The sequence below is a fragment of the Cebus imitator genome, unplaced genomic scaffold (assembly GCF_001604975.1).
Source record: "Cebus imitator isolate Cc_AM_T3 unplaced genomic scaffold, Cebus_imitator-1.0 Scaffold35, whole genome shotgun sequence".
Lineage (NCBI taxonomy): Eukaryota > Metazoa > Chordata > Mammalia > Primates > Cebidae > Cebus > Cebus imitator.
The window spans coordinates 9,819,118-9,834,966 of NW_016107350.1; the positions used below are offsets into that span (position 1 = coordinate 9,819,118).

Sequence of the window (15,849 nt, forward strand, 5' to 3'; positions counted from 1 at the left end):
TGATGGAAACCTAACTTAGGATGTCCACGTTTCTGGTCCCTTCCAGGCTGAGTTTACAAAGACAGCTTAAGTGTAACTAGAAAGCAAATCTTTTAAAACGAGGAACAATGCTGACCTATTCTTAGGATTGCTCTCCTGGGGAAAAAAAACTACTTTAGTAGATGAGCATCGGAATTTCAAGGATCTTGCTTTTCTTCAGTGAGGGGAATGAGACAATATACTTTTACTTGCAAGTAAGGACGGTCTTTCTGAAGATGTCCTAATCTCCCATCTGTGCATTTCAGTTGCAGGCCTAGTTGCTTCGTTAAGGTCTGGAACACACGCTGGGCACTTCTCATTAGGCTACTGCCCCTTCACTGGTATTTGGCTTCTTCGCTGGCCATCTTATATACACCGATACTTCAGGCACCATTACAGTTTATGCAATCACATGAAATTCTGTTCAATAATGTGTTTACCTAGTTTCATTTCTTTCAAATCCATAAATTACAGTCATTCATTTTATTCAGATGAAAATATCCAGGCTCTTTCAATTTTGCTGTATGTTTGAAAATTTTTATAATAAAATACTGGAAGGAAAATGCCCCATGACATCCATATTTCTAGATTATTTTCAAGCAGGTCACAGTAGTACTTAATCTCTGGGTTTATTTACAATTCAGAACCCATCATGTTTATGAAAGATGTTCTCTCTGTGTGTTATGCTTCAGTCTATCTGCCATTCACTCACGCAGCTTGTCCTGCTTCAAATTCATTCATATTATCTTACTGTCAAATGATCAAGTGTATTGCTACTTTGTACAACAATAAGGATCAGCGATGGCTACAGGGTCATGAAGATGGTTCTATTTATGCTGAAGGAGTTCCTGTTACTTTCAAAAGTTGTTTTTGTGTATGGGCTTTTGTCTATCTTTTATAAAATTAGTCAAATGCATAAAGTTAGAAAGTAGAAAAATCTTTGCCATTGAAACTCTCAGCTTTTATATGATGCTATGAAGATTTGTTTCTCTTCATATATCACTCAGCTTCCTCTCTTGCTTTATACTTTAAAGGTTTCCAGAGTTGAGATCACTGCTAATTAGTGTCTTGTGCAACATTCTGACTGTCCTGCCAAAATCCTAGGCAAGTTGGGGCCTCTATCTTCCTTTATTGACTTCTTCACTCTTCAACAGAGGCTATTTCTAGATTAAAGAGATACTATTTCCTTTTTAAGAAGCATCACTGCAAATTCCTGAATCTAGTCTCTCCCCCTCAAAATTAGCCCTGAGAAAGATATACTGGTGTTTTTCCTTTTTAAATTAGGCAACCATTTTCCTCTTCCCCATGTATGTGTCTTCCTGGTGGTTAAAAGTTCCTGTGCCCCTTCTCCACATCTTGAAAAGGTGTTCACTATGCTGCTCACCTTCCACTAATAAAGTCTGAGTCACGAGCAAATCCCTTTCCTTTTGCTACTTTTAGAGTGTCTGTTTAAGCAAGTTTGCTTAAGTGGAGGTGTGGGGACTGTTGGGGCATACATTACCCAACACTTCTTAAACTAGAAATTTTGAAACCACATATCTGTCAGCAAATGAAGCCAAAGTTAGGTCAGATGCCATGCAGCTAAGTTTGTAATTATGACATTCACTGTCAACTGTGTACCCAAAAAAGCCATTTTCCCCCTCACCGTTGCTGGCATGGGCTCCCTAAGGAGGCTAAAAACCAGATCCACCCTTTCCCCGACCCCTTGCAGCAGGGCAACGATTGCACCCCTAGACTGGCCAATGGGAACTGAGGGGAAGCGTGCTGGGGGCGGGGCCTCTGGAAATAATGTTCCCCTTATCAAGCAGCAGGCTAAGACAGCTATCCCATCTCTGCGGAGGGTGGGCGCTGTGGCCCAGGAGGAGCTGGTGTGTGGAGCTGAGGTGTGATCCCGTGACTGCAAGGGAAGGCCCAGCATGCCTGAGGGCGGCAGACACCAGCCCTCCATAGCCGTTCAGCTAGAGGTGCCTATGCCTTCCAACTTTGCGGTTTGTGAGAAAAACAAGCCCTTGATGTCCGCACCACTGATTGGCGTTCTGTTCCTTGCTGCCAAAGCCTCCCCGCTGGAGTAATAAAGCACTATCAACAAGGGAGAAGAGAAAAGACAGAGCCGGGAAAGGGGGGAAGAGAACAGCTGCCACTTCTTAGTGCTTACTGTACCGGGCACTGTGTAGGGCACCTAGCGTCACATTTACGTAAACTGCCCACTCAAGCAGGTACTTTTATTCCTACTTTACAAATGAGAAAACAAAACAGAGAGGCTAAGTAACTTGCCTATGGTCGTGCAGCACGGACTGAGAGAGCTGGAATTTAAACTCAGCGCCAAGTGACTTCAGGGCTCACACGCAGAGTTCACAGTATGTGCTACACAAGAGTGCTTGGCACACACACGGATATTCATGGAGGAAGAACTATTCTGGTTACCACCTCGTGGGCTCGGGGGTTCGAGGCACTGACCTTTTCGGCCTTCTGGTGGAAAATGGAGGACATGTCCAGCAAGGTGCTCCGCTCATCCAGGGCTGCGGCAAATGCCTTCCACTCCTGCTCCAGCTGACTCGCGATCTGCCGGATCTGCTGCGAGGCATAGTGGCCAGACTCCACCAGGCGATTGGCCACTGACATGATGCGGTTTATATTTACATACACGTTCTGCAAAGTGGGCAGGAAAAGAGGGCTGCTCAGGGGAGAGCAAGTAAGAGGCTCCCTTCTAAGAAGCCCAGGTGCCACCTGCTGGAACACAGGCAGTGTGATCTCCCAGTGACCACACCTTCCACAGCAGTATCACCTCATCTAGACAATGTGATACATATCTGCTCTCTCTAAATTTCCATAAACTTGAAGTATTGGTTTCCATTTCTATTTTTAACACTGTAAAATTACAAATCAACCAGCTGAAAGGCATAATTGTTCAGCACAAAGCAATCAAATACACAAGTCGGTGCACACAAATATACTATTACTCACTTCTTGGCTTCAAATACTGAACAGGGTCCAGATGGCAAGCCTACTGCCAGGCAGTCACGCAGAACTGAGGGACCCAGCGCTCCGTTTTTTAACTAGAACCCAGAAACCCAAAAACATGTACCTAGCAACCAAAGGCTATTTGCGTGAAAGCAAGCTCTCCTTTCTACATACGCCCAAGCCATTTTTTGGTGCCAACAGAAAACATCCTGTAAATAGATCCACCTTCTCCCAGGAATATGAATTGCAGTAAAAACACAACAATGCTATACTAAAATTTTAAATAAAGCCTTTCTACTCTGTCAAAATTCCTATCTTCAAGTCCATCAGTTTATTGCAAAAATAGGGATTTTTTTTTTAAACCCACCCTTTTTGTAAAACAAGCTCTCGCTATGGAGTTTCCCTATCCACCTCCAATGTCCTTTAAGGCTCAGTATCGCACTGTGTGTTTGGTGGATGGTGGGGGATTCAGACCTTCAGCAAATCCGAAGTTGTTGTTCTTCATGTATTTATAATTTTTGTGACACTATTAACCATATCACTCCCCCCCGTGGGTCCCCCAAAATCGTAGATGCATCTTTGGCTCCTCTCAATGTTGCCCCTAATGTGATTTCCTGATCTGTCCAAACTCCTCTACATTTTTCCCCCTTCTCTTGCTTTCCATACAACCCCTCTGAGCCAGTCTCCCACTGCTTCAAACAGGGACCCCGCAGCAGCCTCCTTCCTGCCCCGTGGCTACCTGTGGTCCACCCAAGTAAGTGGCTGAAATAACTCATTTGTTCATTCTTTCTTTGTACTTTCTTTCTTCACCCTTTCCCTCTATTTCTGACCCAAATCAGAACTTGGTGGAGTTGCCTCTGTCTAGGATTAGAGCCACAGGACTCCAGCCTCAGGGTTACTTCTCCGGGCTGCATCTGAAGGCTAGAATCAGTCAACAGACATCACATGTCTGAAGTCACAGAAAGAGGCTACAACAGTCAAGCCATGCTCAGTGAGGTGACCTCTCTGGGTAGTATGGTATTAAAGCTCTAACTGCATCTGGTAAATTAAAAGCAATGCCTCTCATTCCCAGGTGCACTCTTTCTCTCTTTGCCTCCTGCCTAATAAAGTGACATTTCACTTTCTCTATATCCTCGAAGAGGAAAAGCCAATCCAACAGGTCTATTAGGAAGAAGACATGAAGGTACCGTCTTTAGGATCTGGAGAAGAGATGTCCATTCGGATGGCACTACTGTGATAACCACTGACCATACGCACCCGTTCTTAGATCGTTACAGCCTCCTGTATTGCTTTTACAAAAACAGACTTTACTTGTCTATGTATGATGCTTTTCCAACTCTCCATCACTTCTAGCACAGTAAAGGAATATGGTGACACACAGCCTAAATCTACTGCCTGGACATAAATATGACAATGTACAGTCCCCTAAATTAAAAGTACCTATACCTACAGGCTTGTCATTACCGTTTTTATAAATATCTGTTATAGTAGAATGTGTATAATCGTTGGTATCCCTTAGTATGCTTTCTTTAAAAGCTGCTAACTTGGCGTATTGGTATTCAGTATCCTTATTTTGTCAGAAATTGCAAGCAGAAGGGGCTGAGGGTGAAATACCCTTGCCCTGCATTATTAAATGTCACAGATACTAAGGATTCATGGAGGTATTCAACACAAGGGGCAGGAGCAGTCCAGAAAGCTCCCCGCAGATGTCACCATCATGGCACCGAGCTACCACATGCATTGTATTAAGAAGTTTAACTTAGAAAAGTAACAGAAGTATATTGCAGAAAATCAGAAAATATACTCAAATAAAAAAAAAATAGCTGTAACTTATACTTTCATGTTTCTGACCTGCTTTAACTGCATCTTTAATTATACTGATAACATCACTGGTAAGAATTACCATTTATCCAGTACTTCCTACGTGTCAAGCTATATGCCTTGTGTGTGTTTTTTGTTTTTGTTTCTTTTCTTGAGATGGAGTCCCACTCTGTTGCCCAGGCTGAAGTGCAGTGGTGCGCTCTCGGCTCACTGCAACCTCTGCCTCCCGGGTTCAAGCAATTCTCCTGCCTCAGCCTCCCGAGTAGCTGGACTATATGTGCATGCCACCACACTAGGCTAATTTTTTATTTTTAGTAGAGACAGGGTTTCACCATGTTGCCCAGGCTGGTCTCGAACTCCTGACCTCAGGTGATCCACCTGCCTCGGCCTCCCAAAGTGCTGGAATTACAGGTGCGAGCCAAGGTGCCCGGCCTGCTTTGTGTTTTATATATACATGTAATATAATAAAAGACAGGTATTACCCCCACATTACAGATTAGGAAACTGAGGCTCAGAGGAGTTAAACAGCCTACTCGAGGTCACATGGCAAATAAGAAAGTCAGAATTAAAAGCCTCTACATCCACAATCCACTTTCCTGTCTTCCACACTACGGTTCCTACTCCCTTGATTCCAAAATCTGCCACTAATAATGCTGCAGCAAGGGGGATGAGAGAATATATTTTTCGGTTCATTTCTAGCACATATCTTAGCATTTCTCGTTTTTAAAGTATGTGGCATAGTGGACTGAATGGTCTCTTGCCAATAGTTGAAGTTTCAGAAAATTCTAAAAAAATGACAGTAATTTTTTACAAAGAAATTTTTATCTATGCCCAGGTTTGATAATTCAAACCAGAAATTCTCTTAAATTCTACAACAGTTGTAAAACCTTCTGATGGCATTTATTACCAAAAATTATATTGCAAAATCTTATCTTTGAAACCACCTAAATTGTAGCACCTAGTTGACGATATTTTAATTAAATGGCATCTTACTGAATTCATTTGAACAAAAACCCTGTCTTCATATTGTTTTATTTGTATTTCTATTTTTGAGACAAAGTCTTGCTCCGTTACCCAAGCCGGAGTGCAGTGGCACGATCATAGCTCACTGCCTGCAACTCCTGGCTCAAGCAATCCTCCACCTCAGCCTTCTGAACAGCTGGGACTACAGACGTGCACCACCACACCTGGCTAATTTTTTATTTTACTGTATTATTTTTATAGAGATGGGGTCTTGTTGTGTTGCCCAGGCTGGTTCATATTGCTTTAATGTTCTACAACAAATGTTACAAGGTTTAAGAGTGGATAATCCTCACAAGCCTGGCTTAAAATCCAAACCAAAACACGTCATCCCTGAAGATGAAATTTCTAGACACTTCACAGACTACACAAGCCAGTAAATATCCTACAGAACATATAGTTTTAGTTACATTAACTGTAAAACCGTAACAAAAGTGCCACTCAAAATTCAGTGTTTTGGTTTGGTTTTGGTTTCTATGATGTACTCCTACAGTCGCCCCATCTGGGCTTTAAGATCCTAAAGGAGTCAGGACAGCCAAGGGTAGCAGACGCAACGACCTTAGAGAGGGCCAGGGCATCCAAGGCAAGACTGACCCCAGTCCTCCAGCTCAGCTCAGAAGGAAATCTCCTGTCTCAGGAGAACTAGCGAGTGCCCTGAGGTCAGCAGCAGGCTGGCTCCTTTCACTGTCAAGCACAGCGACCAGCAAACTGACAGTGCTTGGCCCAGAGGACTCACTGTGCCTCCCAGCAGCTTTGCTGGGGCCACTATGGGCTCCTATGAAGCAGAGCACAGGAGCCAGCATCAGAAGTGTCTGTGGCGAACTAGCCAAGTAATTGGTTTAAGTTTCACTGATTTGTCTGTTTGCTTGTTTTCATGCGTATTTAAAACTTAAAATGTGGGATACTGAAAGAGTGGAACCCTGGGGAACACCCTCCATGTGAAGGTCAGCTGCTACAATCAACAGCCACTCTGGGGGCCCCCTGTGAGCACCAGCACAGGATCTGCCAAATGCCTCCCATTTGCTAAAACATGGTTGCATGCCAGGATCCAGCTGTTTGGAGTGTCTTACCATACAGTTCATAGCAAAGTGATTGTGCTGCGTCTGAAGCTCCATGGCATGAGGGTGGCTGGTCCCAATCTCCGTATAGCTGTTTAGAAACAGGCCTTTGTTGTGTGTGATCCAGTCAAACATCTACCGGAAGGAAAAAGATAACCTGGAATCACTCCAGAAAGAAATTGCTGATATAGGACCACAGAAGGGACAGTACCAAGAAAGGTAACTTCCTTCCTTCGATAACTTCAAGTGCTGTCTATCTGACTCTCTTAGAAGAGTCTTCACTTCGAAGAATAAGTCAGCAGGACCTACCAGAAAATCTGAAATTGCAGGACCTACCAGAAAATCTTATCTGATGTGTTCCTCTTACAGAGAAGGAATTAAGAAGCAGATAAGTAAAGAGAGTTATTCTAATCCTCTGGGCTAATTAAAAAGTCTGATCCTCTGACTCTCAGCCCAGTCTCCCGGCCATGCTGAACTACTTAATTTGCCACATGAGCTTCAATTAAAGGCCCGTTAGGCTGAAATTAGGAACTTATGGGTCTCTGGATGGGTTCTGTTGTGCCCACAGGTTAAAAACAGAAATATCAATGACTAAAAACATTACACTGTTTAAACAAGAAGTACATAGACCCCCCATGCAGATTGCAAGTAAAATAAAATTCAATGTAAAAATAAAAAAGACGGGAAAAACTAACAATGACATCTCCCTTAAGGTTCAATATAGATGTTACTTGGACAAGAATATCAATGAAGACATTTGCAATGAAAACATTTAAGAAAATAGAGATGACTACCATCAATTAGCATTGCTACCATGACTTGAACCAGAATCCTAGTGACAGTAACCTGTTTTTCTAGTAATTGAAAGGAAGGTGTTCCAGTCTTTTTGACAAGCACTATCTAAAACAAAAGAACACTGACAGATATGTTAAAAGCTTTGGCAATAAAAACACTGGATTATCATGTTTTGAAAAGTCCTTTTACATTCAAGAATTCTAATGTAGATATTTACTTTCCAAAATATTCTCCTGTCCATGTAATATCAAATTCAATAAACTCAAATAAAACTCAATGATTAATTCACCCAATTTCCTGGCTTACAACACATACCTATGAATAAGTGCCCGTTTTTCACACTGCTAAGATTCAATTAGCCAGCAACTGATAAGGATTCACTTTGACCAGGTGGTCTGCCTGGTACGTAAGAATAAAACATGAGACTAGAGGTGATGATTGCCTATATTACCCAGATACTAACTTTTAACATTACTCACTTTCATTTTAAAAATATACTCAACAGATTGGAATGGTGTTCTGTCACTGGTTTTGTATGAGTAGAAGACTAGGTGTTAGCAAAATACATACATAATTATTGCTTTCAATAACATAACCCTGTGAAATTTTCTTTTTTTTTTTTTTGAGACTGACTCTTTGTCTATCAACTAGGCTGGAGGGCAGTGGCACGATCTCAGCTCACTGCAAGCTCCACCTCCTGGGTTCAAGTGATTCTCCTGCCTCAGCCTCCAGAGTATCTGGAATTACAACACCATACCCGGCTAACTTTTGTATTTTTAGTAGAGACGGGGTTTCACCATGTTGGTTGGGCTGGTCTTGAACTGACCTCAGGTGATCCGCCCACCTTGGCCCCCCAAAGTGGTGGGATTATAGGCATGAGCCACCATACCCGGCTGAAAATGTCACTCTTTTAAGTGAAAATATAATTCCTATCTTACAGGCATCCTAGGCCAAACCATAAGTAACATGAACTCAAACTTTCTAAAAGAGCACTGTACTGTACAATGAGTAAAACTGGAAAACAGATTTCAGTGCCGTTTCTGAAATGACCCTCACTGGTTTAGCGCACACACAGTGAGTGTAGGCTTACCATTCTCCACCTTTTCTCTTTCCTTCCACCCGACCCCACCAGTGCTGGCTTCCCCCATGTCCACTGAGGCATTAGTCTCTCCGGTCTTTACCTTCTCAGCATCCTGTTCAAACAGCCTCAGCTGGAAGCACTGGTCCAGCTTCAGCTTCCTCACATGCCACATCTGGTGCAGGTGCTGCCGTGTTGAGTGCAGCCGGTCCAGCATGGTGGACACTTTGGGCAAGAGGTTCTGAAGGTCTGCGTTGCCTGAGCCTGAGTTCTTTTTGGGAAAGCTTTCACTGCTCTGTATCCTCTGCAGCAGCTTCTGTCCCTCCAAATCCAGGTCCTCGATGGGGGCCTTAATCACCTTCTTTTTCAGCTGAGAATGTTCCTCGATCATATTCCGAGCACCCTCTAAATCTTGAGGCAGCTCCTTCTTAGCTAGGATGTCCTGAAGTTCCTCTAGCCGGGACAGCATGTGGGTTGCATTGCTAATGTAGTCTTCAAAAGCAACTCTGATTTCAATCCATTCTTCGTGGTTGTACTCCAGGCAGCCATCAAATTCAGGAGTTAGCTGAGAAGGATCAACTACTTTGGTAAGGCCTTCTAAAGAGACCATATTTGTCTTAAGGGAAAAAAAATGAGAAGATGAACCAATTTTATATAGTTTCAACGTAATGCAATTTGCAATGCACAATCACAGGTTTTCAAAGTTAATCTATTGATAGAAAACATAACATACCTGGTTCTGGCCCCATAAAAATAAATGTAGATGAAAGAAGCATTATCAGTATAATGAAAGACAAATCCATTATGGCAACATATATATGTCAGTTGGAATACCTAAAATTGTAGAATAATGTACTTCATGAGAGCTAAAGAAACGAGATTTCTTTCCAAGAAGGTGGAGATTAATCCATTATAACAGACACATTAAATCAGGAAACAGGTTAAATTGCAAGTTCAGAGCAGACAATTTGGAAATTTCACTTTCGTCAGTGCATTCTTCAACCCATTCTTTCTCATCCACACCATTCTAGTATTTCATTTCCAACAGAAACTCTGTGGAGGCTTTCTACTACCTGCTATTACACAAACACCTTGCTCATGGGCATCAAAACCCTTTTAAGCCCAACGTCACTCTAAATTCAATTACATGTGGGCTGCCTATTTAATGATGAATGCTGCTCCAACCAGACCACTGTATCATTCATCTTGCCTAAGCCTAACCCCACTGCCCATCAAGTAACAGACGATAGGATATGAGTGACTTTATAAAAATTTGGAAAATATTCAAGAGTTGGCAAGAAAGCTGGCAGAGGCTCATTTGACAGAGCTAAGAACAGAGGCAATGTTTTATTCATTGAAATAATCTGCTGTGATTCTGAACAGTCCTAGAGTTGTATATAATCTTTACTACATTGCAATTTAACAGCGACAAAGTTTTAGTCAATTACAGTCTAAGCAAGAAATCGTGTGTGTGTGTGTATTTTTTTTTTTTTTTGGCGGGGAGGAGACAGAGTCTTGCTCTGTCACCCAGGCTGGAGTGCAGTGATGCAATCTCGGCTCACTGCAACGCCTACCTTCCGGGTTCATGGGATTCTCCTGCTTCAGCCTCCCGAGTAGCTGAGACTACAGGCGCCTGCCACCATGCCTGGCTAATATTTTTGTATTTTCAGTAGAGATGGGGTTTCACCATATTGGTCAGGCTGGTCTTGACCTCCTGACCTCAAATGATCCACCTCAGCCTCCCAAAGTGCTGGGATTATAGGAATAAGCCACCATGCCTGGCCTTTTTAATTTTTTTTAAAGACAGTCTTGCTCTGTCTTCCAGACTGGAGTAGAGTGTGGCGATCACTGCACACTGTAAGCTTGAATTCCTGGGCTCAAGCCATCCTCCCATCTTAAGCCTCCCAAGTAGCTGGAATTACATGTGTTCCACCATACCTGGCTAATTTTTAAAACAAAATATAGAGACATGATCTTGCAAAGTTTCTGAGGCTGAGCTCAAACTCCCAACCTCAAGCAGTCCTCCTGCCTTGGCCTCTCAAAGTGCTGGGATTACAGGCATAAGCCACTGTGCCTGGCCAAGGCAAGAAATCTTAACCTCACCTTATCATGATGTGATAAGGTGATTAATATTAATATGCCACAAGGAAAACATGGGGAAGATGATTAAATGTAAAGGAGAAAACAGAAAGGCTGGGTTGGTGTGCTGATTGGCAAAAGAAACAGCAGAAGGCAGCAGAACTAGAAAAGAGGGATGACTCCTGATCTAGCACTTCTGCCTACAATGCCACCATAGGCCCATTCCTCTGTGGTTTGCTGGACTTTTAATAATCTCCATAGAGGCAATCTCACTAGCAGAGAGAGAGAGGCTGGTAACAATTTAACAAGTTCCATAGAAAAACTGGTACCTTTAAGAGCCCAGAGGGAGAGATCCAACGTAAACTGGCAAAAACGTGTATGAATTGTATTGCCAGACAAATATTTTTACTTAAAACACTTATAATTAAATACAACACCCTTTAAATTCTGCATCAAGAAAATAACTAAGATCCAATAAACTGTCCTCCAAAATTACTTCCTATTCTCTATGAAGGTAATGACTTACTGGGTTTACCTTTCTGATGAAATGTAGTAAACCTCCTGAGCAGTTTCAAATTTAAATTAAAACTGAGTTTAGATTTTTGGATACAAAAATGAGTACTATGGAAAGAAATTTTAAAATCCAAGTAATATACTTGAAAACTATGAAAACACTCTGAGAAGTATAGCATTATAACCTGAAGAATTAACACTATGTGATATTTAATATTATTATTGCTCTTTACCTTAAAACACATGAATACATCCACTAAAACCTAATGTTTGAGCAGACTTGCCAGAGGAAGCGATCTACTCAACCAAAAATTATCATTTCTCATTAGAAAATATTAAAATCTTATTCAAGAATGGAGCAAGAATGGAATTTCATGCTGGAAGGAAGACTTTCCTCTCATAATCATCTCATTAAATTGACTGCACCGAAGGCCTTGTAAGGACCTTGGTAGCTTAAGAAGAGGAGGTTACAGTGGGCAGGAAAATAATTAGTGGGCTGATGGGTTTTTTTTTTAAACCACTTAAAGACCACAATCTTCCTTGTGTAACTGAATTCAGGGCGCTGCACAGTTTTTAACACAATTATCTTCATTTTCGGAAATGAGAATCTTAATACATGCATTCTCTCCATTATCCATGACAAGCTGAAACTCAAGGACGCTGAAGTTGTCTCCCTAACGTTCTCCCTAACATTCCTTCATCTCCAGGGCTGAGGCAAGGAGAAGGAATCTGTAACCGTGCAAAGCCACTGTGCTGCCTGGTAAAGCTGTTTATCAAGTGAAATACAAGGCAGCAAGCAAGCTTCTCCGCCAAGGACTCACAACTCAACAGCCCATCACCCAACCCCAGGGACCGGAAACCTAATCCCATGTGGGTAAAACAATCCACTCGGATAATGAACACACCTCTGTTATTTCATGCAATAACTAATTTTACATATCACATGTTCATAAGATATGCAGCTCCTGTTTAATATGTGGTCTTAAAAAAAAAAAAAAAAAACCTCTCATCAGCCTCAACAGCTTTTAGTAGACCACACCAACTGCCTTAGTGGGTCTGGCCACACAGGGGAAGTTACCTCAAATTCAAATTTAGAACTGCCAAAATTAGTCCTCTGTTTCTGCCAGAAGTTGTCTGGCTTGATGATCAGGGCCACGTGGATGCAGCAGGGGAAGGACTCCTGTAGGATCTTCAGCAGGGGCTTGATGGAGTCCCACTTGGACCCACGCATGTCCACGATCACCGTGAAGCCACGCTTGCAGACCTCCTCGCTGCGAAGAAAGAAAACACGGCTGAAGACGTGTTGCACCTCTTGCCGCTCTGTCTGCTCAGAGTCCTCCTGGGTGCCACAGACCTGGCTTCCCTCCCCTGCTGGACATGTGCGGAGGCAAAGGAAGGAGCACACTGTGCTCAGCTCCTTCTCACCCTTCCCTTGTACCATCAAGGAAGAGAACCAGGCTACACATGCTTCATGTTCAACCCACACAACCTGTTAAGATTTCAATTTTGTACTAATGGTTTTGCATCTTGTCTTCTTTTCAGGAAAACAACAGCCACCATGCCCATTTCTCTTGCCTTTGGTGCATTAACTGATTACATGAACTCCTCCAGTCACTCCTGTGGGCAAAGGTCTCCAGGGAGCATTGGGCGGTAAAAACCCTGACAGCCTGCAGAAGAGACCTGTGGACAGCAGTTACCCCAAGACTCCCAGCACCGCAGGTGCTGAAAATGACCCCCCACCCACGTGGCTGGCAATGGTGAGAGCTTTCTAATGTTCCATTCTATTCCCTTCACCCTATCCTGGCCCTGAAGCTATCTCAGTGGGTTCTCCACACCATCCACCCATCCCCGAGAGTTCTTGGCACCCTTCTGGCAGGCTCTGCAGGATAAATCTAGTTTCACAACTGTACTAAGCCTTTATCTGGTAGCAAGGGTGGCTAACACTCCTGGCCTCTGACACACATCAAGGCAGTGCTAGGAGTCACTATATTCTTCCTCTCCACATTACTGCAGTAAAAAAAAAAAAAAAAAAAAAAAAATTGCTGGCTTTGAATTTTATTAAGTGTCAACCACTGGCTACACAGGAAATACATACAATGCAAATCTGCAATAAAGAATGAGCAAGAAGAGAGAGGCAAGGTGTCCTTAAACACAGGTTTAAAAATAGTAGTTTCACTTGGTTACAACTTCAGTGATACAAGCTTCCAAACGGGCCTACAGCTAAGGAACAACTGCAGCCCTCATGTCACACAGAGGTCTGACAGTCCACGCTGGCTGCTGAAGCCGGCACCAGTGACCACGCAACAAGTGCTTGCAAGGTGTTTTTTGGAAGTATACCAAGGACCTTCAGGTACTCAATAAGCATATGCAGTTTTCCCCAGACATAAATACATAAACGTACCTTAGGGTAGAAAAGACCTTTGACATTTTTCTGCTTTGGATAATCGCCCCCCCCCCCCAAAAAAAAAAACTACAGTAAATTAAAAACCTGAAAAATTGCTATCATTAATGTAAAATAGTTAATTCAAAATTAAAACCAATTTCATGCTCTTGCACAGGCTCACTCCCCTAACCTTGCCCCCACACCCCTCCCGACTAATTCACGCTCACACACCCTATTCCCTTCCATATCTTGATTCAGACTATCAGAGCAGCTAGCTTTCCACATTTTACAAATGCAAAGTACATATGACATCTACATCAATATAAGAGGGTGTATCACATAAACACCCCAAAAAATGCCTGTACAGCTAGAGCCCAGCAGTAGGACCCCATCAGAGGGCAGCTCACAGTCAGAGGAGCACAGTGTTTAAAACCAGGAAGAGAAAACAGATCCAGCAGCCTGCGTAGTTTATCATCCAAATGTTGAAAACTGCTTAGGAATGATGTGATGAACTTCTAAAAATTATCCCATAGGGACGTAAATTGAAACACATTCAAATACTCCTCATGCTATCACTTCTCCTCCACATCCCAATTAGATCCTGGGTAACAGGAAGAAACATTTGTTTTCTGACCTCCTTCATGAAACCCAGAGGCAAATGGGACTCCCAGAAATGTCTCCTAAAGTGTCCCATTACAGAAATTAAGCATTCTCAACTTCCTTGGGCTCTACTGGGGTTTGTGATCCTGCAAGATTCCATTCCACAGAAACTCCAGGGCCGTGAAGGCAGTGGGGCGAGGGCAGCCTATGCAGGGAGAGGCAGGTCCCTGGAGGTCAAGAGCTCTGCAAAGGAAGCCCGCTGCCCTGCTAAGGCATTCTGCTCCAGATTCACATATTCTGTTACCATACACCAAAGACAGGAGATTGTAAAACAGCAGCAGTATGTTTTATTTGTTTTACTAGTTGCTATTTGGTAGACTACACTGTAACCATCAGTCTTCACCATATCAAGATAAAATTCCCTTGCAGCCTGTCTTTCTCCTAACATGGCCTTACACAGTATGCACATAAACTACAAAGCCCCTCTACTTGAAAGAAGCTTAAAAGGAATCCTGAATGACTCCAGGCTTAACAACAGGAACAAGGGAGAACAACAAAACCAAAAGCTACACTGAGCTTGCACAGTTTGCAGAAGGATTAACTATTCACCTTCCTCCGTGATCAGACTGCTCCCACCCAGCAGCTTCCTAAGTAAGGAAAATGGCATATGAACTGGACTGGGAATGCACAGCATTTCAATCCATCTGTTTTTATCAAGTTAAAAGCCAGTCATCATCAAGGGAGCAGTGACTTGTAAACAGCCCCAGAGCCGGGTCCTATTTACCAGCACCTAATAAACAGCTGCCTACAGAAGGGCCCCAAGCCCTTCCCCCACCTAAGACACTGTTCTTTGGGAAATGTTACTTATTAACCAGTTATTTTAGCAGTTTTACCAAAGAGCCTCATGTTTAGCTGTGAGATAAAGAAAATTTACATAAAATTAAGGTCCCTTCTCAACACAGGTCCCTAAAAAAGAGAGATTCTACTTGTTTAGTTTCCAGGTGAAGAAAGTATCTTTTTATAGAAGTATTCATGAATGAATCAATTAAAAGTCTTCGTATCATTTCATTAGTGGACAACAAGGAGTAAGAGTGGTTTATGTATCAATATTTAGCAACTATAAATCATTCTAAAGAAGGCAGAATGTTCTAGAACATAATTAGTATTAAATACAATTCAAGCAATAAGCGAAACAACCACCTTGAGGCATTCCAAGATTAATGTCACTGTGTAGGACTTGCAGTGACATCAGTAAGAACTGCTGCTGCTTCTTATTTCTTCTACACACAGTTAATGGAAAGTTTCATTGCAAATTAATCTTATGAACTCACCTTGATACTACAATTTTTTTTTAAAGGGCAGGGAGGGGCGACCCCAGCAATAATACTCAAACTACTCACAGCTGCTGAGATTAGTTTCTGCTGAACTGTGAGGGACACAGACAATCTAGAAGGCATGGAGAAGAAAAACAGCGTGACCTCCCTTAAGAAATGTCAAAAGGAAAACAGAAGGGTGAATATGAA

General features: G+C 42.5%; 1 protein-coding gene across 4 annotated transcripts in view; it reads right to left on the minus strand.

Moving 5' to 3' along the window:
• The window catches only part of TRIO (trio Rho guanine nucleotide exchange factor), a 238,789-nt gene that overhangs the window by 209,564 nt on the left and 13,376 nt on the right, over window positions 1-15,849 (minus strand). For all 4 annotated transcript variants that reach the window (XM_017524673.2, XM_017524674.2, XM_037737127.1 and 1 more), the window contains exons 3-6: window positions 12,422-12,614; window positions 8,855-9,367; window positions 6,891-7,013; window positions 2,476-2,667 (exon numbers count right to left, since the gene is read on the minus strand). In XM_017524673.2, coding sequence (XP_017380162.1) covers window positions 2,476-2,667; window positions 6,891-7,013; window positions 8,855-9,367; window positions 12,422-12,614 — 1,021 coding nt within the window. The remainder of the gene's footprint in view (window positions 1-2,475; window positions 2,668-6,890; window positions 7,014-8,854; window positions 9,368-12,421; window positions 12,615-15,849) is intronic.